The sequence below is a fragment of the Hyperolius riggenbachi genome, chromosome 5, assembly GCF_040937935.1.
Source record: "Hyperolius riggenbachi isolate aHypRig1 chromosome 5, aHypRig1.pri, whole genome shotgun sequence".
Lineage (NCBI taxonomy): Eukaryota > Metazoa > Chordata > Amphibia > Anura > Hyperoliidae > Hyperolius > Hyperolius riggenbachi.
In genome coordinates this window covers 11,676,777-11,701,298 of record NC_090650.1, presented here as the reverse complement: position 1 = coordinate 11,701,298, position 24,522 = coordinate 11,676,777, and the positions used below count along the sequence as shown (strand labels likewise).

Sequence of the window (24,522 nt, the reverse complement as noted above, 5' to 3'; positions counted from 1 at the left end):
TGCGTGTGCACAAAGCAGGGCTGGAGTTACCATAAGGCATTGTAGGCACGTGCTTACAGGTGCCTGATGATGGAGAGGCAGTTCACTCTCCTCCATCCCTCCTTACCTATGCAGATTCCCAAGAAGATCATAAATGAGGTTCCTCACCCGGCTCTCTGCATTCTACTGATGAGATCTCCCTTCAGTCAGGGCCACCTCTAGCTACTTACTACTGAGGATAGCTCTGGCTACCTAATACTAAGGGGCACCTGCAGCAATGACCTGCACGGTAAGGAAGAAGTGACAGCTGGGCCAGCCAGCACACTTGCGGTACGGTCCCGCAGGGTAAGTTCATGGAGGGGAAAGTCTAGGGTGCCAGGATATCTGTGCCTATAGGCTCCTGTGAGGTAAATACAGACAAGACAAGACAAGACAAATAACATTTATATCGCGCTTTTCTCCTGGCAGACTCAAAGACAGACCAGGCTCAAAGCCTAAGATGACATTTCTTTTTTCATAAATTAAATTTACCGTATATACTCAAATACAAGTCGACCTAGTGTATAAGTCGACTCCAATAATCAACCCTCTTAAGCTGGAATTTTTTATTGACTCAAGTATAAGTCTACCCAGCAAAGCTAATGGCTGCAATTGGGGCTCAGGAGGGGTTAATGACTGCACTCCATACAGTATTGCAGCCATTAACCCCTCCTGTCACTTAAGTGCAGCCAATACCTCCTCCAGTGCTGCAATTATTCACTCCCTTTTATGCAGCCCAGTATTTCCCCCTCTGCCCCTGTACTTGTTAATAGTTGTTGTCAGGACTTTTAGACCTGTGTTTTCTTGTCATTTCCTTTCCTCAAAGTATCACTTACCACGGGGTACATTGCTGCAAATGGGAATGTCACTATCAGTACACACATTACTCAGTGTGCTCAGTGTTGCCCGTGACTCGTGTATAAGCCGACCCCTATACTTTTATGAAGTGAATCAGACCTAAATTTCTAGACTTATAGTATTTACAGTAATCCCATCATGACAGGGTTATTTAATGCAATATTAATAATGTTTTGAACACGCACAAAAAATGACTAGTCTTTATTAACTTGTGTATTCATGTCCTGGAATTAAATCCTTCAGTCTTCAGATATGTTACTCTCCTCTCCGGCCGCCACAGTTCTCAGGATAGATTCTGGAAACATAAAGAAATAAAGTGAAACTAAAGGCCACCGCGTACACACGCCCAACAAATGAAACAGAGGACTAACGCCGCAGAAACTACTGTAACGGCGACATTTTTTAAAAGACTTCTTGTTTCCACTCAGTAGGCTATCTTTTATACTGTAGATGACCCCAATAAGATACAACTACTGTAATGTGATTTTTCATGCACACTTGTAATTATGTATGTGTATAATTGTCATCATTATCGCATATGAAGATGGGGTTACTAAACTATATTGTAACATACGGTATGTGCGCATATATGATTGATGCATATATATTGATGTGGCATTAAACTTGGGAGAATACATGCAGAGCGCTGTTCTCCTGGGTCTAATACATACAGAGTACTATGAATCTTTTCTATAGGTACGCTGACCTTTACCAAGCAAGGAAGACATACAGATGCTATGCCCAATAATGTATTTATTTCAATCAATTTTTACTCTGCTGGCGCCTCTGTTTCCATTGCAATTGGGTGACTGGGTTTCAAGTTCAGAAAAAGGGGTGGAGCCACAAACAGCCAATCAGATTTGTTTCATTTCAATGCAAATTATTGATGCCAAAGACCACAAAGCTCACAAACTCGGTCATTGAGTAGTTGAGTAATTGTGTGTTAGTGTTACAAAAAGTGAGCGCAGCCAACACCAGCCAAATACATCCCTGGGCAACGCCGGGTCATCAGTGGGCGGAGACAAATACACATTTCACTGGGAAAATGTAAACTGCAGCCATTCTTACACTGTTAATGGCGGGGTTCTCAAACTTTGCACAGTTGGTTACTGGGATTAACATTCAGAAAAGTGGGTGGAGCCTGCAAAAGCCAATCAAAATTCACCTATTGATTTTCAAGGGGACTATTTAATTGCTGCCATTCTTACACTGTTAATGGCACAAGCCTCAAACCTGGTACAGTTGGTCACTGGGTGACTGGGATTGATATTCATAAAATAGGGTGGAGCCTACAAAAGCCAATACAAATTGATTTATTGCTTTTCAAGGGGAACATTCAATTGCTGCCATCTTTGCACTGTAAGGGCCCTTTTCCACCAGCGCGTTTGCGCTGGCTGAATCGCAAAACCGCAAACCGCTAGCGATTTTACAATCGCTACGGTTTGCTTTTTAACATAGGAATCGCGGTAGGTCATTTCCACTACCGCGATTCGCTTTTGTCGGGAACGCGAACGCGCGGCGGAGCGATAATTGCCGCGATTTTGCTATGCAGTGCATAGCATAGCAAAATCGCGGCCGCAAACGTCGGGGGAATCGCCGGTTTTGCGATTCAGCAATCGCTAGCGTTCAACGTGAACGCTAGCGATTGCAGGTGGAAAAGGGCCCTTAAGGACACAAGCTTCAAACCTGGTACAGTTGATCATTGCGTGACTGGGGTTCAAATTCAGAAAAGGGAGGTGGAGCCACAAACAACCAATCAGATTTGTTTCATTTCAATGCAAATTATTAATGCCAAAGACCGCAAAGCTCACAAACTTGTCATTGAGTAATTGAGTGTTTGTGTGTTAGGGTTAGAAAAAGTGGGCGGAAGCAACACCAGCCAAATACATACCCGGGCAACGCCAGGCCATCAGCTAGTAGTCTATATATATATTGCTCACCTTCTGATTATCGGCAGTGAATTTTTCTTCTACCCGATCCATGAAGGCGGTATAGACCCCTCTCCGTCTCCTGTGTCTCTGCACACAACATATCATCAGGGTTACAAGGCATGCTTGTCATATATACTAAAATAATAACAGTGATGATAATAATAATAACAGTAAGAATTAAATATGGCGCTGGCCACACTTGGGGGGGTCGACTCTGCCACCCAGCCTCCCCCTCTGGGGTGCCGCTGTGGTTCCCAGGCAGTGATAGAGCCTGGAACCCTGCGGTCCCCTCGGTTGTATAAAAAGGGGGCATTGGGAATCCTCCCCGTGGCGCTCCTGGATAGTGCTAATGTAGCATGTAGCAGGGTGACCACTTTGCGGTATTGGTTTGTGCATGCATTTGCATGAGCATTGCCTCATGAATAGCCAATTAGGCCAGATATGCTTATCCAGTTATGTCAGGTGTTCACTTGGTGTTTAATGCACACATTCAATTCTCTGTGTAGAATTAAATATGCGCCCAACACTGCCCTGTGAAGTGGAAGTTATGTCATTACTGCAGCCTCTCCTTCATATTTCTCCACATAGACTACTCCCCATACATTCGACTTCATAGAGACCCCATAAATAGTATCCTCCCACATACAGTATAGTACCCCTCACTACTCTACTCCCCATCATCATAGTGCTGCCCATACACGTTTCCTCCTTATAGTGCTCCCCCTATATAACCCCGTTAACTATGGTTCTCATATCATAAGACAACGCCATTGACATAGGAGACCCGGGCAGGGTTTGAATCCTGGCTGAAGCCAGTTACCTATTCAGTAAGGTGTTCTCGGGCTAGACTCCCTAACACTACAGGGTGGCCTGCTGGGTGCATCCTTACTGGCTCTGAAAACTTGATCGACCAAGGCATCAACACAATCGGCAGTAAACGCAGATAAATACTGCCATTCATCTCAATGGAGAGCGACCTGCAGTTGCCCGTCTGAACCTGCCCTAGTCAATTAAGCTCATGTAGCAATACAAAAGATCTATATATCAATATTAGTGCTAAAAGAGGGACACATGAGGACGAAAGATGGACAGAGGGATATGGTTCCCAAAGAGGGACTGTCCCTCCGCAAAAGGGTGAGTTCCATGCTGGGGAGTAAACAAAGGAGGTTGTTGCATAGGATTAGGCCATTACCAAGCTGCATATATTTGCATATAATTTTCATCTGCTCAGAATCCTTAGCATCTCATTGGTCATCTGCAGGTGGAGAGGTTTGGTCAGAGAAGATCAGTTGGGGGGAGGGGCAGAGAGAGAAGTCAGCAAAGGAGTGGACACTTTAGAGAGAGGAGGTGTGTCTAGTTAGTGGGAGGGTTCAGAGTGTAGGGAGGGGCTTATTAGAGTAGACTATTATTAGTCTGAGGGAGGGGAGCAGGTACAGGAACCTTTAAATGCATGAGAGGTATCTGGCCACCACCGTACAGGTGCTCCCATTGTCATCAGGCAGTAGTAAGTCAGACTCACGCTGTAAGAGGCAGATTTGGGCGGATAGGGACTCTTGGGTAAAATGAGGTCCGACTTCCACTCGGGGTCGGCCGGCTTATATAAGATGAAACGCTTCACCTTGTCTCGCCGCTGTCTCGTTTCTATAGGTGGAAGTTCATATACTGGAAAAAAACAAGGGAGAGTTACAGGGAAGTACAAAAATCTTACAAACTGTGGCACACAATGCGCAAAGAAAAACGTAAATCTTCTACAATGCTTGCCGTGTGTAGTGCGCTTATTGCTTTTATCTAAACAGAGCCACTAAATCATTAATAAAGCAATATTGTAAAACAATGAAACGTGCGTTCAGTGACAGTGCTATAAACTGTTAATAGCAAATAAGACTATTTACGATTTCAGTCTTTTTATAGAAGGGTGTAAGGATTTTAATAACATAGGATTAGGAATTAACCAGTTCACCCCCAAGGGTTTTTACTCTAACGGACCAGAGCAATTTTCACTTGTCAGTGCTCTTCCCTTTTATTCCCTAATAACTTTATTACTACTTATCACAAGAAAATTATCTATACCTCGTTTTTTTCGCCACCAATTGGGCTTACTGTGGGTAGTACTAGTGTTGGGCGAACAGTGTTCGCCACTGTTCGGGTTCTGCAAAACATCACCCTGTTCGGGTGATGTTCGAGTTCGGCCGAACACCTGACGGTGCTCAGCCAAACCGTTCGGCCACATGGCCGAACTAAGAGCGCATGGCCGAACGTTCCCCGAACGTTCGGCTAGCGCTGTGATTGGCCGAACGGGTCACGTGGTTCGGGCCCGAACGCGCTCTGATTGGCCGAACGGTCACGTGGTTCGGGTAAATAAATACCCGAACCACGTCATATCTCCACCATTTCTCTGTGGGTTTAGCTTTGGGTAGGCAGGCAGGGTAGTTCGCTCTCCAGCCACGCTAGCCAGGGTCCCCCCCAGTCATTGTGTGTCGCTGCTGGGAACAGTAGTACACCGCTCGCTCAGCCACACTATATATATAGCATTGTTTACTGCCACTGTGTACCTCGCTCAGCCACGCTATATATAGCATTGTGTTTTCTGACACTCTGTGTACACGGCTTAGCCTGGCTATATAGCATTGTGTGTACTGCCACTGTGCACCTCGCTCAGCCACGCTATATATAGCATTGTGTTTTCTGACACTCTGTGTACACGGCTTAGCCTGACTATATAGCATTGTGTGTACTGCCACTGTGCACCTCGCTCAGCCACGCTATATATAGCATTGTGTTTTCTGACACTCTGTGTACACGGCTTAGCCTGACTATATAGCATTGTGTGTACTGCCACTGTGCACCTCGCTCAGCCACGCTATATATAGCATTGTGTTTTCTGACACTCTGTGTACACGGCTTAGCCTGACTATATAGCATTGTGTGTACTGCCACTGTGCACCTCGCTCAGCCACGCTATATATAGCATTGTGTTTACTGCCACTCTGTGTACACCGCTCAGCCAGACTATATACCATTGTGTGTACTGCCACTGTGCACCTCGCTCAGCCACGCTATATATAGCATTGTGTTTACTGCCACTCTGTGTACACGGCTTAGCCTGACTATATAGCATTGTGTGTACTGCCACTGTGCACCTCGCTCAGCCACGCTATATATAGCATTGTGTTTACTGCCACTCTGTGTACACCGCTCAGCCAGACTATATACCATTGTTTACTGACACTCTGTGTACACCGCTCAGCCAGACTATATACCATTGTTTACTGACACTCTGTGTACACGGCTCAGCCTGACTATATAGCATTGTGTGTACTGCCACTGTGCACCTCGCTCAGCCACGCTATATATAGCATTGTGTTTACTGCCACTCTGTGTACACCGCTCAGCCAGACTATATACCATTGTTTACTGACACTCTGTGTACACCGCTCAGCCAGACTATATACCATTGTTTACTGACACTCTGTGTACATGGCTCAGCCTGACTATATAGCATTGTGTGTACTGCCACTGTGTACCTCGCTCAGCCACGCTATATATAGCATTGTTTACTGACACTCTGTGTACATCGCTCAGCCAGACTATATAGCATTGTGTGTACTGCCACTGTGCACCTCGCTCAGCCACGCTATATATAGCATTGTGTTTTCTGACACTCTGTGTACACGGCTCAGCCTGACTATATAGCATTGTGTGTACTGCCACTGTGCACCTCGCTCAGCCACGCTATATATAGCATTGTGTTTACTGCCACTCTGTGTACACGGCTTAGCCTGACTATATAGCATTGTGTGTACTGCCACTGTGCACCTCGCTCAGCCACGCTATATATAGCATTGTGTTTACTGCCACTCTGTGTACACCGCTCAGCCAGACTATATACCATTGTTTACTGACACTCTGTGTACACCGCTCAGCCAGACTATATACCATTGTTTACTGACACTCTGTGTACACGGCTCAGCCTGACTATATAGCATTGTGTGTACTGCCACTGTGCACCTCGCTCAGCCACGCTATATATAGCATTGTGTTTACTGCCACTCTGTGTACACCGCTCAGCCAGACTATATACCATTGTTTACTGACACTCTGTGTACACCGCTCAGCCAGACTATATACCATTGTTTACTGACACTCTGTGTACACGGCTCAGCCTGACTATATAGCATTGTGTGTACTGCCACTGTGTACCTCGCTCAGCCACGCTATATATAGCATTGTTTACTGACACTCTGTGTACACCGCTCAGCCAGACTATATAGCATTGTGTGTACTGCCACTCTGTGTACACGGCTCAGCCAGACTATATATCATTGTGTGTACTGCCACTCTGTGTACACCGCTCAGCCAGACTATATAGCATTGTGTGTACTGCCACTGTGTACCTCGCTCAGCCACGCTATATATAGCATTGTTTACTGACACTCTGTGTACACGGCTCAGCCAGACTATATAGCATTGTGTACTGCCACTCTGTGTACACCGCTCAGCCAGACTATATAGCATTGTGTGTACTGCCACTCTGTGTTCGCCACTCAGCCAGACTATATAGCATTGTGTTTACTTCCACTCTGTGTCTGCTGGGCCTGGGAACAGTAGTGTTACGATTCATATTGTATCATCTCCTGCCTGCTGGTGGTGGTATTGAGTTGGACTGCCCTGGACTTCCACTATCCACCAGCAGGTGGCTTATCATTACATTTAAGGACTTGCAGTTCTTTGTATGGCCTGCAGAGGCCTCTAATGTGTCTCTGAGCAATTACCACCAGATGCTTCCTGTTACATGGACTATATAAGTCTGCCTCTTCCTGCAAGTCATTGCCAGAACTTCCTATGTTACAGGTCTGAGTCTCTGGTCACCTCTGTTCCTGATACCTGGTTTCCTGTACCTGCTCTGTGATCTGATTACCTGCTGCTGAACCTCTGCTAGTCCTGACTCTGCTTCTGTCTATTCCTTTGTACCTTGCTTGTATCTGATTACCCGTTGCTGACTCTGTTATTCCGTTTTGACCTGTCTTTGCCTGCCCCCTTTGATACCGCGTTATTGTATATATATATTTGCTTGTACATATATATCTCCTGCATGCCGTTTGTAGATAGATAGATAGTCAGGGTTTTGGTTATATGTGTGCACACTGTTTTGTTTGGTTTGCGGAAGATTCACTGTATATATTGTTTGCATATGGTTGTATGTTGTTTGCATGATTTGGTCCTTAATAAAACACCTTTTTGCACATTCCTGTCTCAGTATCAGTGTTTCTGCAAACTGTGGTCATTCATTGCAATACCTGTTTATTGTTCCGTAACAGTAAGTTCTGGCCATTATACTGACCACTGCAGACATACTGTGCACTGATACCTGTTGTGTCCAAAAATGGATCCGCAACAAATGTACTATTATGTTTTGCTGGCTGATGAAGAAGAGATCGAATGTCGTGCTGAATTTGCTGGTTTTTCTAAGGCTGAAATACAGCAGTTAATTTTCCAAGCCCACAGTTATGTTAAATTGGGAATCTTTAGCACCCAAGATATTGAAAATTTAGCCAGGATCTGGAATGACCTTGTACACCCCAAAATAACAAATGTTTGTTTGCAACCTGATTATGACAGAAGTATAGTCAGCGATTATGAACCACCTTTTGACAACTATGCCATAGAAGCTCTAATTAATTTGTTTGAGGATGACAGGGAATGTTTTCTTGATTACTACTCAGGCAAAGATAAACAGAGCGTGCAGGCTTGCATTGATTCCCTCCAGTCCCTGATTACTAAGGGAATATGCAAGTACGGGAAAGCCTCTCTTTTGCTAAATGCATGGCAGAAAATTTTCTCTGCAGGTTCCACAGCTCTTGCCTTACCTGTTATAAATCCTGTCCAGGTTAATTTTACTTCCGAACAAGTTAACATGTACCATAGTTATTTGAAAACAGACAGAAAAGCATTTTTTGACTTTTACATTAAGCAAAGCTTTGCATTTGTTTCTGGATGTAAATGTGCGGTTGAGAGTCTATTGTCTGAAAGAAGATGTAAGCCTGAGTCAGCTCATGCCCTGATTGATGCATATTCTGAAATCCTGTCATTATGCAAATCCCCTGTTAACCCTCTGGCTACCTCTCATCTAGTTCAGAACCCTGAGTCCTCTGCAGCTAAAGTACCTAAATGTCAGTCTTCCAGAAAAGAACGTTTGGATTTTTTGTTTAACTCTGATCAGATTGACCATTTGTTTGATTTTTTGAAAAGAGATATGAAGGGATTTTGTGAATGGTATTCTGAAAAAAGTGAAGCGTTTGTATCCGCCAGTATACGTGCAACTGAGTCTTTGTTGAAACATAAGCTTTGTAAGCACGGATCAGCTGTTGCTCTGATTGCTGCTTGGAATGAAATCCTTTCTTTCCGTTCCCACTCTCTGTCTCCTGCTCATTTTTCATTTACCTCCTCCTGTGTCCAGAACTCAGAACCTACCATAGTTAAAAAACATATCAAATCAGCACCTTTGCAAACCGCTATCAGGTCCACACCTTGGTCCTGGCAGTATCCAGCCTCATCAAGAGAACCTGCTGTTGCTCCAGTTTCCAGAGTGGTCTCCAAGTCCAGACGCAAATATTCTCCAACGGCTTCTATTACTCCAGTCATCTCACCTCCTGTGCAGCCTCCAGTCATCTCACCTCCTGTGCAGCCTCCAGTCATCTTACCTCCTGTGCAGCCTCCAGTCATCTTACCTCCTGTGCAGCCTCCAGTCATCTTACCTCCTGTGCAGCCTCCAGTCATCTCACCTCCTGTGCAGCCTCCAGTCATCTCACCTCCTGTGCAGCCTCCAGTCATCTTACCTCCTGTGCAGCCTCCAGTCATCTTACCTCCTGTGCAGCCTACAGTCATCTTACCTCCTGTGCAGCCTCCAGTCATCTTACCTCCTGTGCAGCCTCCAGTCATCTTACCTCCTGTGCAGCCTCCAGTCATCTTACCTCCTGTGCAGCCTCCAGTCATCTTACCTCCTGTGCAGCCTCCAGTCATCTTACCTCCTGTGCAGCCTCCAGTCATCTTACCTCCTGTGCAGCCTCCAGTCATCTTACCTCCTGTGCAGCCTCCATCCAACTCCTGTCTGGTGCAGCCTCCGGTTAATGTTTCGGTGACACCTGTTATACAAAATCTTGCCTTCCTCTCACAGCTCTTGCAGACTTGGTATGCTCCAGAATCCAGTCCAGCCATGTGTTTGTCTGCAGAGCAGGGGAGGACTGGCCCAGGGGGACGGGGGGCAATTGCCCCCCGGGCCGCCCGAATCTTAAGTAATTAGGGCCAGCGGCTGCTATACGCAGCGGCCGCAGACATACCACAGGTGACAGGTTCGCAGTGGGGATCGCAACCTCGCGCGATATTTCCCGACAAGTTGAAGTATCCAATCAGAGAAGGGGCTGAGGCGGCCGGCCCTGGTGTGCCCTTGTGCGTGGCTGCGCCTGCGGTGTATGTGAGTGGCACAAGGACACAAATAGCTTAGGTCCTCTCCGGCCCGGTGGGTTGACCCTCCTTGACTCCGCCCCCCGCCTGGAGCCATTGCCGCCTGCAACGTGCTGCTGTGCCTGCGGTGTCATCGGAGTGATTCAACGTAGAAATTCAAAAACGGAGACTGCACACAAAGGGCTTTAGCAACAAGCTGTATTAGTGAGCATGTAGAGGCACATACACAACATGTTGTGTATGTGCCTCTACATGCTCACTAATACAGCTTGTTGCTAAAGCCCTTTGTGTGCAGTCTCCGTTTTTGAATTTCTACGTTAAGTGAAGCAGGAGTGGTGTACCTGCAGGAGAAGTGCACCGGCACGAGGGTCTATCCTGGGCCCAGAAGGTGGGTGACGTGTGAATTTTTGGAGTTAGGTGTCATCGGAGTGAGCTGTCTCACTCTTCAGCTTTCTGTGCTGGGGGGGCTGGGGGCCTGGAGCTGTGGCTACGAGTGGCTGGCTGGAGGAGTCGGACACAGTCCTCCCCTGTGCTGCTGTGCCTGAGGTGTCGTCGGAGTGAGCTGTCTCACTCTTCAGCTTTCTGTGCTGGGGGGGCTGGGGGCCTGGAGCTGTGGCTACGAGTGGCTGGCTGGAGGAGTCGGACACAGTCCTCCCCTGTGCTGCTGTGCCTGAGGTGTCGTCGGAGTGAGCTGTATCACTCTTCAGCTTTCTGTGCTGGGGGGGGCTGGGGGCCTGGAGCTGTGGCTACGAGTGGCTGGCTGGAGGAGTCGGACACAGTCCTCCCCTGTGCTGCTGTGCCTGAGGTGTCGTCGGAGTGAGCTGTATCACTCTTCAGCTTTCTGTGCTGGGGGGGCTGGGGGCCTGGAGCTGCGGCTATGAGTGGCTGGCTGTCCTGGCTGGAGGAGTCGGATGCTCGGGGGGGGGGGGGGGGGGGGGCTGCTTGCTGCTGTGGAGGAGGAGGAGGTGTAGGACTGAGGAGGGGGAACGTTTTTTCTTCTTGTGGTGTGATTGGCGGCAGGGGGGGGGGGGGGGGGGGGCAGGCAGTTAGGCACTGTCAAACAGGTAGTTGGAGGGTGGGGGGGTAGGTGTCAGACAAGTCAGGGCCGGGCCGAGGCATAGGCTGGAGAGGCTCCAGCCTCAGGGTGCAGTGTAGGAGGGGGCGCACAATTCATTCAGCTGTCATTCCTAATTGTGTATGAAGCAGAAAGAAATAAGAACAGGGGATACATAGCAGTGACTGCAAGCCAGATAACTAGATATTAAGGTGTTGGGGAGGTTGTGGGCCCTGTGGCCCTCTTAGTCTAATAGAAATCCGTGTGTGACAGCTGGGGTGGGAGGGGTGGAGGGGCGCACTTTGGTGTCTCAGCCTTGGGTGCTGGAGGACCTTGTCCCTGCTCTGAGACAAGTAGTTTGTATGGTGGGTGGGCAGGAGTGGGGTTAGGCATCACCAGGTAGGTAGGTTTGTGTGTTGTGTGTGTGTGTGTGTGGGGGGGGGGGGTTGTTTAAAGGAGTTATCAGGCATTTTTAATGAAATAAGTGCTACTTACCCGGGGCTTCCTCCAGCCCCACGCTCCCAGCATGTCCCTTGCCGCAGCTCTGCAGTCAGCCATTCGCTGCTGTTGCCTCCCAGTCCACGGCGATGGCACCAGTCCGACCTGGATGTCGGCCTGTACTGTGCCTGTGCGAGCAGCACTGTCAATCACCGCCACATGGACCGGAGTGTACTACGCAGGCGCAGTAGTTCTGCGTCTGCACAGTACGCTCTGGTCCATGTGGCGGTGATTGACAGCGCCACTCGCACAGGCGCAGTCGGCCTGACGTCATCGCCGGGGGCTGGGAGGCAGCGGCAGCGAACAGCTGACTGCAGAGCTGCGGCGAGGGACATGCTGGGAGCTTGGGGCTGGACGAGCCCTGGGTAAGTAGCACTTATTTTCATAAAAGAAAAAAAGCCCGATAACTCCTTTAAGGTTAGGCATCAATTACCTGCTGTAAAGATGTCTCTTCACTATCTGCATATTTGCTGCTGATACCGTATTTACCCTAGACTGCACTGTGATGGAATAATTTTCTGTTTTTGATGTTCTATGTTTTTCAGCTCTCTTTCAGAGCTTGTTGTTAAAACACAATAAAAATTCTCTTTTAAAAAAAAAAAAGGTTAGGCATCAAACACAGACAGGTAGATTGTGTGGAGAAATGGGGTTAGGCATCAGGTACATAGTGTGTGTGTGTGTGTGTGTGTGTGTGTGTGTGTGTGTGTGTGTGTGTGTGTGTGTGTGTGTATACAGTGTGTGTGTGTGTGTGTGTGTGTGTGTGTGTGTGTGTGTGTGTGTGTGTGTGTGTGTGTGTATCTGTGTGTGTGTGTGTCTGTGTGTGTGTGTGTGTCTGTGTGTGTATCTGTGTGTGTGTGTGTCTGTGTGTGTGTGTGTGTCTGTGTGTGTGTGTGTGTGTGTCTGTGTGTGTGTGTGTGTGTCTGTGTGTGTGTGTGTGGCTGGGGCTGTTAGTCATCACAATTTGAAGATTTGCACACAAGAAAGTTATGGCTTTGGGCTGGGGATGCCGTGAAACGGGCCTCTAGTTTGTGTTGTCCCCCCAGGCCAAAAGGTCCCAGTCCTCCCCTGCTGCAGAGCCTTGCCTTCAGCCTGCAGAGACTTTGCCTCCATCTGCAGAGTCTTGTGCTCAGTCTGCAGAACCTCACTTCCAACCTACAGAGACTTCAAAACAGCCTGCAGAATCCTGCTCACAGTCTGCAGAACTTTGCATCCAGTCTGCAGAACTATGTTCCCAGTCTGCAGAATATTGCCTCCAGTCTGCAGAGACTTCTAGTCAACCTGCAGAATCCTGCTCACAGTCTGGAGAGTTTTGCATCCAGTCTGCAGAAAACGGCATACAGCCTACAGAATTTCTGTCTAGTATCCTGCCCACTCAGTTTCAGTTCCAGCTCGCACAGGCCCAGTCCGCACAGTCTCAGTGCCAACTCGCACAAACTGTATCAGGGTCTCAGCCAAAGGTCCAGTCAAGCGCTCAGCCAACGGTTCAGCCATGCGCTCAGCCAACGGCCCAGCCAAGTACTAAGCCAAAGGTCCAGATCCATGAAGTTATGCAGGATGTTGCCCTGCCTGAAACTACTGAGCCTGTTGCCCTGTCTGAAGTTTCCCAACCTGTTAACCTGCCTGAAGTTTTCCTGCCTTCTGTTTCACCTGATGTAATGCAATCTGCTGCCCAGCCATCACAGACTTTTGCTGCTGCCCAGCCTCCACAGACTTTTGCTGCTGCCCAGTCTCCACAGACTTTTGCTGCTGCCCAGCCTCCACAGACTTCTGCTGCTGCCCAGCCTCCACAGACTTCTGCTGCTGCCCAGCCTCCACAGACTTCTGCTGCTGCCCAGCCTCCACAGACTTCTGCTGCTGCCCAGCCTCCACAGACTTCTGCTGCTGCCCAGCCTCCACAGATTTCTGCTGCTGCCCAGCCTCCACAGATTTCTGCTGCTGCCCAGCCTCCACAGACTTCTGCTGCTGCCCAGCCTCCACAGATTTCTGCTGCTGCCCAGCTTCCACAGATTTCTGCTGCTGCCCAGCCTCCACAGATTTCTGCTGCTGCCCAGCCTCCACAGATTTCTGCTGCTGCCCAGCCTCCACAGACTTTTGCTGTTGCCCAGCTTCCACAGATTTCTGCTGCTGCCCAGCCTCCACAGACTTTTGCTGTTGCCCAGCCACTAGAGACTCCTGGAATCAACGCTCCTGATGCTTCCAAGACTGCTGTCTGCCCTGTTGGTACCAAGCCTGCGGCAGCGCCTGTTGTCTGCCAGTTTCCTGCTCTGTCTGAGACCTGCCAACCTGTTGTCCACTCTGATCCTGTCCAGTCTCCTCCTCAGCCTGATGATGCCTGCCAATCTCCTGCCAAGCCTGTTGGTGCCTGCCAGTTTCCTGCTCAGCCTGGTGATCCTCTCCAGTCTCCTGCTCAGCCTGGTGATCCTCTCCAGCCTCCTGCTCAGCCTGGTGGTCCTACTCCTCTCCAGTCTCCTGCTCAGCCTGATGATCCTCTCCAGTCTCCTGCTCAGCCTGATGATCCTGTCCAGTCTCCTGCTCAGCCTGATGATCCTGTCCAGTCTCCTGCTCAGCCTGATGATCCTCTCCAGTCTCCTGCTCAGCCTGATGATCCTGTCCAGTCTCCTGCTCAGCCTGATGATCCTGTCCAGCCTTCTGCTCAGCCTGATGATCCTGTCCAGCCTTCTGCTCCGCCTGATGATCCTGTCCAGCCTTCTGCTCCGCCTGATGATCCTGCTCAGCCTGATGATCCTGTCCAGCCTTCTGCTCAGCCTGATGATCCTGTCCAGCCTTCTGCTCAGACTGATGATCCTGTCCAGCCTTCTGCTCAGCCTGATGATCCTGTCCAGCCTTCTGCTCCGCCTGATGATCCTGCTCAGCCTGATGATCCTGTCCAGCCTTCTGCTCAGACTGATGATCCTGTCCAGCCTTCTGCTCAGCCTGATGATCCTGTCCAGCCTTCTGCTCCGCCTGATGATCCTGCTCAGCCTGATGATCCTGTCCAGCCTTCTGCTCAGCCTGATGATTCTGTCCAGTTTCCTGTCAAGCCTGATGATAACTGTCAGTCTCCTGCTCAGCCTAATGGTCCTGTCCAGTTTCCTGCCAAGCCTTATGCCTGCCAGTCTCCGGTCCAGCCTGATACCTTGTCTGATATCCTCCAGTTTCCTGAGATCCTGTTTTCTACATTGCTCTCTGTCCAAAAGATGCTGGTCTGGATTTGGTTGGCATTATTTCCCTCCCTGCCCACCCAGGTTTGCCTTTTACTGCCTCCTGTATTTGTTGCTGCTTTCTGGGTCCTGCCTGATGTTGTACAGTCTTTTATCCAACTTGCCATCCTGCCTGGACGTTTACAGCTTATGTTACAACATCCAAAGACCAAGTTTGCAAAGTGTTTTCCCTCCCTGCCCTCCCAAGCTTGGCCTCTGCGACCTACCTGGCCAATGTTTGGGTTGTCTGCCCTCTTGTGGGACCCTGGTGGACATTTTCTAAAGACACTGTGGAGCGTCCTGAGGCCGCTCCTTCAGGGGGGGGGGGGGGGGTACTGTTACGATTCATATTGTATCATCTCCTGCCTGCTGGTGGTGGTATTGAGTTGGACTGCCCTGGACTTCCACTATCCACCAGCAGGTGGCTTATCATTACATTTAAGGACTTGCAGTTCTTTGTATTGCCTGCAGAGGCCTCTAATGTGTCTCTGAGCAATTACCACCAGATGCTTCCTGTTACATGGACTATATAAGTCTGCCTCTTCCTGCAAGTCATTGCCAGAACTTCCTATGTTACAGGTCTGAGTCTCTGGTCACCTCTGTTCCTGATACCTGGTTTCCTGTACCTGCTCTGTGATCTGATTACCTGCTGCTGAACCTCTGCTAGTCCTGACTCTGCTTCTGTCTATTCCTTTGTACCTTGCTTGTATCTGATTACCCGTTGCTGACTCTGTTATTCCGTTTTGACCTGTCTTTGCCTGCCCCCTTTGATACCGCGTTATTGTATATATATATTTGCTTGTACATATATATCTCCTGCATGCCGTTTGTAGATAGATAGATAGTCAGGGTTTTGGTTATATGTGTGCACACTGTTTTGTTTGGTTTGCGGGAGATTCACTGTATATATTGTTTGCATATGGTTGTATGTTATTTGCATGATTTGGTCCTTAATAAAACACCTTTTTGCACATTCCTGTCTCAGCATCAGTGTTTCTGCAAACTGTGGTCATTCATTGCAATACCTGTTTATTGTTCCGTAACAAGTAGTACACCGCTCACCTGCCACTGTATAGCATTGTGCTCTGTGTCGCTGCTGGGAATAGTGGTACACCGCTCACCCGCCACTGTATAGCATTGTGCTCTGTGTCGCTGCTGGGAATAGTGGTACTGTATAGCATTTCTGTACTGCCACTGTACTGCTGCCAGTCAGCGTGTACTGTAAGGATAAGTGAAATGAGGAAGAAATCCGGTGAAAGAGGAAGGGGCAAGGGAAGGGGTGTTTCCCCTGACGGTTCACGTACAGGCCACAGGGGAGCACCCAAGAAAACCCACTCAATACCGCCCATGTTGTCCAGGACAACAACCCTCACAGATCCAAAAGAACAGGACCAGATAATTACTTGGATGACCTCTCAAGCGTCCAGCAGTGGGTTAAGCAGCACCAGCACATCACGCACGAGGTCCGAGTCCTCAGCCAGTTACAAGGAGCCAGTGGGCACAAAGCTGACACAACCGGCAGCGACACCACGCACACAACTGCCAGATAACCAGTCCGGTGAATTACCTCAGGACACAATGGGGTATTCGCAGGAGCTATTCCCAGCCCAACAAACTTCCACCTTTCAAAGGTCAATGGAGGAACAGCCAGAAATGTTGTGCCCGGATTCACAACCATTAACTGTGGGAAATGCACCGCGCACTGAAATACAAGGCGAGTCCGAGGAGGACTCGGAAACCCAAATCCCAGAGCAAGTTGGGCAGGAGGGGTTGCAATTGCAGGAGGTCGGCCGACAAGATCTGGAAGACGACGTTGGAGTGAGCTGCGCAGAGGTTGTTCTGGGGAGCTCTACTCCACGGCGGCGGCCCCCCACAATGACATATGACGAGTATGAGGAGATGGAAGAGGAGGGTATGGACAATGTGGACAGAGACCCAGATTTTGTTTGTGAACGAGAACATCGCCGTCGTAGCAGCAGCACAGATGAGTCTGTTGAAGAACCCACTGCTGCACGAGTTCGCCTTGTGCCACAAGGTAGGCGGCGCGCAATTTCAGGCACCACAAGCGTGGAAGTTCAAGTGAGAGGCAAAAGAGGAGCAAACAGAAATCGCCAGCAAGGAGGCAGGTGCTCCAAAGTCTGGGCTTTCTTTGAAGACTGCACTGAGGATGTTACCATGGCGATTTGCAAGGTGTGCAAGACCCGCCTGAGCAGGGGGAAAAGTATTAACAACCTCTCCACCACCAGCATGAGCCGCCACATGCTATCCAAACATCCCACTCTGTGGGCAAACGCGGCAGGACAGGGTACCAGCAACACTGCCTCCCTTGGGTTTACCAGACTCACCACCAGACCCGCCTCAGCAGCAGCAGTAGCCCAGCCATTGCGTGGTTCACAACATTCACAAACATCAGACGACGCTGACACTGTCACTTTCCGGAGTAGTGCTCTTGAGGTCTCCCAGTGTTCATCAAACACAACAACCTACAGCCCTTCCGTGTGCAGCGCTACGGTTCAGTTGTCTGTGTCGGAGATGTTTGAGCGCAAGAGGAAATTGCCAGCAAATGACCCCCGGGCCGTGGCAGTAACAGCCAGCATAGCCAAGCTTCTGGCCTGCGAAATGCTGCCATATCGAGTGGTGGAGACAAACAGCTTCAAGGGCATGATGTCAGTGGCCATCCCACGTTACGTGGTTCCCAGCCGCTACCACTTTGCGCGCTCTGCAGTGCCTGAGTTGCATGAGCACGTGGTCAGCAAAATAACCCAAAGCTTGAAGAATGCCGTTGCCTGCAAGGTTCACCTCACCACTGACACTTGGACGAGTGCGTTCGGACAGGGTCGATACATCTCCCTTACCGCGCACTGGGTGAACCTTGTGGAGCCTGGCAGCGATTCCTCACCTGCTACGGCGCGGGTGTTGCCCACGCCACAAACAGCTGCACCGCCGTCCCTCCCACTGGATAACAACAGCAGCACCTACCTCTCTGACTCCTTCTCCTCCAACGCATCTCAAAGCTGTACCTCATCCGGAAACGCTAACCCAGCAGCAGTAGGAGCGTGGAAGCAGTGCAGCACAGCTGTTGGCATGCGTCAGCAAGCGTTGCTGAAGCTGATCTGCCTTGGGGATAAGCAGCACACAGGGGAGGAAATTTGGAAGGGAATAAAGGAACAGACGGATTTGTGGCTGGCACCGCTGGACCTGAAACCGGGCATGGTTGTGTGTGATAATGGGAGTAATCTCATTCGCGCTTTAAGGTTGGCTAAGCTGACACACATCCCTTGCCTGGCGCACGTGATGAACCTAGTAGTTCAGCGGTTCCTGAGGACATACCCAGGCGTGGCCGATCTTCTGTTGAAGGTGCGTCGAGTGGCCAAACATTGTAGAAATTCCAGTACTGCTTCGGGGGCACTCGCCAAGATGCAGGAGCGCTTCAATCTCCCCCACCATCGCTTGCTGTGTGATGTCCCTACGCGCTGGAATTCTACGCTGCACATGCTAGCACGCTTTTGCGAGCAGAAGAGTGCAGTGGTCCAGTACATGACGGCACAGTACCGAGGCGCATCCGGACAGCTGCCAAGCTTCTGTGGATCCGATTGGGCCAACATGTTGGACCTCTGCCAAGTCCTCCAAAATTTTGAGCAATCCACGTTGCTTGTGAGCAGTGACAACTCTTCAGTCAGCATTACCATACCACTGCTGTGTTTACTGAAGAGGTCAATGTTGAAAATCAAGGAAACAGCTGTCATGATGCAACTGGGGGAATCTGAAGGAGAAAACGATCAGCGTGATGGTACCAACATCAGGCCATCCGCCTCAGGGAACGCTGGCCCCAGCAGCTATGACGAAGAAGAGGAGGAGGAACAGCTGGAGTTGGAGCAGGAATTTCATGCCACCACTGACGAGGGCCAGAGCGGTGCACGTTGGACTTCCACAATTCAGCGCAAATGGTCAGCAGAAGCAGACCAGGAGGAAGGTGACGACTATGATGCATCACAACAACTATCACAACGCTCACAAGAGGATTGCTTTCCACTAAGACAAGACTGTACCCCGCACACAATGAGCCTCCACTGGGACAACAAAAATTATATACACTCTGGAGTAGCTTCTATTACTGTGCCTCCACATTAACAGGTCAATACATTAATTCAATTAGAAAAAGAGCGGTGGGCACCAGATCATTTGAGCTTCATTTAATCCAGATGTATTACAGTACAAAAGATGATGGAACTTAACAATACATCACCGTTCCAAGGCAGCAGCAGATGTTAACAGAGAAGATGGTAGGTGGTCGACAATTGTTTCGCGCTCTCAAGCGCTTTTTCCTAGACACGCTCCATGGCGGGGAGAAGCTCACCGCCATGTAGATCTGCCCGGCATTAAGAAGACGCCAGGCCATCCTCCACTCTTCCGGCACGCCCCCTCCTCCTCCGGCAGCGCAGGCGGAAGCATGTCCGCGCTCCAGAATGGAGCGCATCTACGCCTACGTCACATCCAGGACTCAATGTCTCAGGGCGCACACACCGCGCGTCATCTCGCGGTGGTGCGTTACCTAGGAGACGTTCCGTGGTTACGGAAATGCCCACTTACCGGCTTGCCCTAACAAAGAGCACCCAGTTTTGGCAACTTGAGGAGTCAGGGGTTACACCACAGGAGGTGAGGGAGCGAACCAATACGACTGGAGCATAGGCTGTAATTCAAGGCAAAGGTACATAATTAAATAATACATTCAGAAATATACAGCAGACTGCCGATGTAAAGATGGAAAGGAAGATGTTATGGAAATATTGAGAGAGATAGAGTGAAGAACACCAAAAAAGGGGGGGTGACCCATATATCCAAAGGGAGGTGAAGGAGATTAATAATTTTCTAGAAAAACAGAAAATTCATTTTTATCATTAAATCCAGAAGGGCCCAGAGCATCAGTCCTAGAGATCAATAAGGATTCTCTTTGTGAGAGTAGTCTTTTCTTATCTCCCCCACGTCGGGGGGTTCTTACCACTTCAAGGCCAACCATTTTGAGGACATTAGCATCAGCGTCATGGACTTCTCTAACATGATTAATCATTCTTAAAGCTCCCTCACCCTTTTTGATAGATCTGCGATGTTCTACCAATCTTTCACGCATTGGTCTGGTTGTCATTCCTATATAGTAAAAGGAGCAGGGACAGAGAATGGCGTAGACAACAAAGGCTGTCCTACAAGTGATGAAATCTTTAATTTGGTGAATGTACCCTCCCAAACGTATATTGTCTGTCCTAATCATATATTCACATGTGGGACAATTTTTACACGGAAACGATCCTTTGATCGACATTTCACTTAACCAAGTTGTTGGACGTCTGGGGATAAACTCGCTTCTTGTAAGATGGGATCCAATTGTGGAGCCCCTCCGAAAGGTAATTAGGGGTCCCCCCACAACACGTGGGGAGATGTCTTCATCCCTCTCTACCATTTGCCAGTTACGGGAAATTATTTCTTTAATTTTACTCGACATAGGGGAATGGTCAAAGGTAAAGACAAACTTATCTAAATCTTTTGGTTGGTTGTCTATTTTGTTAATGAGACTAGACCTATCTAATTTACGTACCCTTTCTAGGGACTCATCTACCTGTACTTGATTGTACCCTCTATTAAAAAACCTTTTTCGCATCTCAGACGATTGGGATTCAAAGTCCTCATTTTTTGTATTGTTTCTTTTTAAGCGCAAAAATTGGCTATAAGGAATAGAATTTTTAACATGGGCGGGATGGTAGCTATTGTTATGTAGGACAGAGTTTGTTGCCGTTGCTTTACGGAAACCCTTCGTGATTATCCTATCACCCTCCACCACTAATGTAAGATCAAGAAAGGAGACACTGTTATCCCCCCATTCTCCAGTAAACTGCATATTCATATGATTCGTTTGCAAGTAAGACAAGAACTGATCAAATCTCTCCCTGGTGGATCCCCAAATAACAAGCACATCGTCCACATACCTGGACCACGCCCTCAAATCACATCTATGGGGATTTCTTTCACCATAGATGTAGATATCTTCCCATTTGGACAGGAACAAATTTGCAAATGTGGGAGCTACCGAAGTTCCCATTGCAGTTCCTGATATCTGTTGAAACCACTCGTCCGCAAACCTAAACGCATTATTTTCAAGCACGAAGTTTAAACACCGACACAAGAACTCACTTTCCAGGAGATCACGATGTCCCGTTTCAATGAGGATGTCAAAGATCAAATTGACACCCAACCGATGCTGTATATTTCTGAATGTATTATTTAATTATGTACCTTTGCCTTGAATTACAGCCTATGCTCCAGTCGTATTGGTTCGCTCCCTCACCTCCTGTGGTGTAACCCCTGACTCCTCAAGTTGCCAAAACTGGGTGCTCTTTGTTAGGGCAAGCCGGTAAGTGGGCATTTCCGTAACCACGGAACGTCTCCTAGGTAACGCACCACCGCGAGATGACGCGCGGTGTGTGCGCCCTGAGACATTGAGTCCTGGATGTGACGTAGGCGTAGATGCGCTCCATTCTGGAGCGCGGACATGCTTCCGCCTGCGCTGCCGGAGGAGGAGGGGGCGTGCCGGAAGAGTGGAGGATGGCCTGGCGTCTTCTTAATGCCGGGCAGATCTACATGGCGGTGAGCTTCTCCCCGCCATGGAGCGTGTCTAGGAAAAAGCGCTTGAGAGCGCGAAACAATTGTCGACCACCTACCATCTTCTCTGTTAACATCTGCTGCTGCCTTGGAACGGTGATGTATTGTTAAGTTCCATCATCTTTTGTACTGTAATACATCTGGATTAAATGAAGCTCAAATGATCTGGTGCCCACCGCTCTTTTTCTAATTGAATTAAAGCTCACAAGAGGATGATGAGGATTCTGGTAGGACTCTGGCACACATGGCTCAATTCATGCTAGACTGCATTGAACGCGACCCACGCATTGTGCGCATTCTGGACAACACCAATTACTGGGTTTATACCCTTCTGGATCCACGGTACAAACACAATGTTCCAAAACTGCTTGAAGAAAGAGTCAGACAGGTCAAAATGGAAGAATACCAGCAGGCCCTTGTGGAGACTTTAGAGAGGAGATTGACATCCTCCCCCTCCTCTAGCCAGTTGTACGCCGACAGACTGACTTCCGCAAACCCAGGACGACCAGGAGGGCAGCAAACAATGCAAGCCGCAGCTAGTGCCCAAAAGGGAATGGTATCGGCAGTGTCCTTGGAGTGGGAAAATTTTCTGACACCCATGCAGCAGCAGCCCACTGAACAGCAAGCGTGCAGATCCACCTCCAACACCGATCGCCTAGAGAAGATGGTCAAGGACTACATGTCAGATGACGTAGCTGTGTCGAACAATCCATCTGCACCCTTCAACTATTGGGTATCGAAGCTAGACACCTGGCACGAACTGGCAATGTACGCAATAGAGGTGCTGGCTTGCCCGGCAGCCAGCGTTATGTCGGAACGCTGTTTCAGTGCTGCCGGAGGCATCGTCACAGATCGGCGTATCCGCCTCTCCACAGAAAATGCAGACCGTCTGACTCAAATTAAAATGAATCAATCCTGGATTGGAAATGACTACGCAACACTCCAGGACCCCAACCAAGTAACATGACCAATGAACATCTGGGATGGTGTAGCGTTTCCGGTCCCTGTTTATTGAACCTCTCATCTGTATTACATTTATGACTGCATGGCGGCAAAAAGCATTGCTGCTATATCCGCACGTTTTTTGTCCTCATGCAAGGCCTGGGTTGTTGTGTCTCAAAAAGCATGGCCTTCTCCTCCTGCGCCTCCTCCTGTTCCATCACGTCTGCTGCTGCTGGGTTAGCGTTGCCGCGTGGTCCCTGTTTATTGAACCACTTATCTTTATTACATTTATGACTGCATGGCGGTACAAAGCATGCTATCCGCACGCTTTTTGTCCTCATGCAAGGCCTGGGTTGTTGTGTCTCAAAAAGCATGGCCTTCTCCTCCTGCGCCTGCTCCTGTTCCATCACGTGTGCTGCTGCTGCTGCTGGGTTAGCGTTGCCGGTCCCTGTTTATGGAACCTCTTATCTTTATTACATTTATGACTGCATGGCGGTACAAAGCATGCTATCCGCACGCTTCTTGTCCTCATGCAAGGCCTGGGTTGTTGTGTCTCACAAAGCGTGGCCTTCTCCTCCTGCGCCTCCTCCTGTTCCATCACGTCTGCTGCTGCTGGGTTAGCGTTGCCGCGTGGTCCCTGTTTATTGAACCACTTATCTTTATTACATTTATGACTGCATGGCGGTACAAAGCATGCTATCCGCACGCTTCTTGTCCTCATGCAAGGCCTGGGTTGTTGTGTCTCACAAAGCGTGGCCTTCTCCTCCTGCGCCTCCTCCTGTTCCATCACGTCTGCTGCTGCTGGGTTAGCGTTGCCGTGTGGTCCCTGTTTATTGAACCACTTATCTTTATTACATTTATGACTGCATGGTGGTACCTCATGCAAGGCCTGGGTTGTTGTGTCTCACAAAGCGTGGCCTTCTCCTCCTGCGCCTCCTCCTGTTCCATCACGTCTGCTGCTGCTGGGTTAGCGTTGCCGCGTGGTCCCTGTTTATTGAACCACTTATCTTTATTACATTTATGACTGCATGGCGGTACCTCATGCAAGGCCTGGGTTGTTGTGTCTCACAAAGTGTGGCCTTCTCCTCCTGCGCCTCCTCCTGTTCCATCACGTCTGCTGCTGCTGGGTTAGCGTTGCCGCGTGGTCCCTGTTTATTGAACCACTTATCTTTATTACATTTATGACTGCATGGCGGTACAAACATGCTATCCGCACGCTTCTTGTCCTCATGCAAGGCCTGGGTTGTTGTGTCTCACAAAGCGTGGCCTTCTCCTCCTGCGCCACCCTCCTCCTGTTCCATCACGTGTGCTGCTGCTGGGTTAGCGTTACCGGTCCCTTTTCCTGGAACCTCTTATATGTATTACATTTATGACTGCATGCCGACAAAAAGCATGTTACCTGTGCAAAGAAAACAGACATTTCCCGCATTTAAAGAGACTCTGTAACATGAAAAACATCCCCTGGGGGTTACTCACCTCGGGTGGGGGAAGCCTCGGGATCCTAATGAGGCTTCCCACGCCGTCCTCTGTCCCACGGGGGTCTCGCTGCAGCCCTCTGAACAGCCGGCGACTGTGCCGACTGTCAGTTCAATATTTACCTTTGCTGGCTCCAGCGGGGGCGCTGTGGCGACTTTCGGCACGGAAATAGACGGAAATACCCGATCTCCGTCGGGTCCGCTCTACTGCGCAGGTGCCGGAAACTTGCGCCTGCGCAGTAGAGCAGACCCAACGGCAATCGGGTATTTCTGCCTACTTCGGCGCCGACAGCCATCAGAGCGCCTGCGCAGGAGCCAGGAAGGTAAATATTGCGTCACCGCTGTACGGAGGGCTACAGCGAGACCCCCGAGGGACGCAGGACGGCATGGGAAGCCTCATTAGGATCCTGAGGCTTCCCCCACCCGAGGTGAGT

General features: G+C 49.3%; 1 protein-coding gene across 1 annotated transcript in view; it reads right to left on the bottom strand.

Annotated features, from left to right (window-relative positions):
* Positions 1–892: 892 nt before the first annotated feature.
* C5H7orf78 (chromosome 5 C7orf78 homolog) overlaps positions 893–24,522 on the bottom strand; it is a 41,619-nt gene continuing 17,989 nt past the window's right edge. Inside the window, exons 5-7 of the mRNA XM_068238500.1 lie at positions 4,327–4,469; positions 2,817–2,894; positions 893–1,171 (exon numbers count right to left, since the gene is read on the bottom strand). Of these exons, the coding sequence (XP_068094601.1) occupies positions 1,160–1,171; positions 2,817–2,894; positions 4,327–4,469 (233 nt within the window). The 3' untranslated portion in view covers positions 893–1,159. The remainder of the gene's footprint in view (positions 1,172–2,816; positions 2,895–4,326; positions 4,470–24,522) is intronic.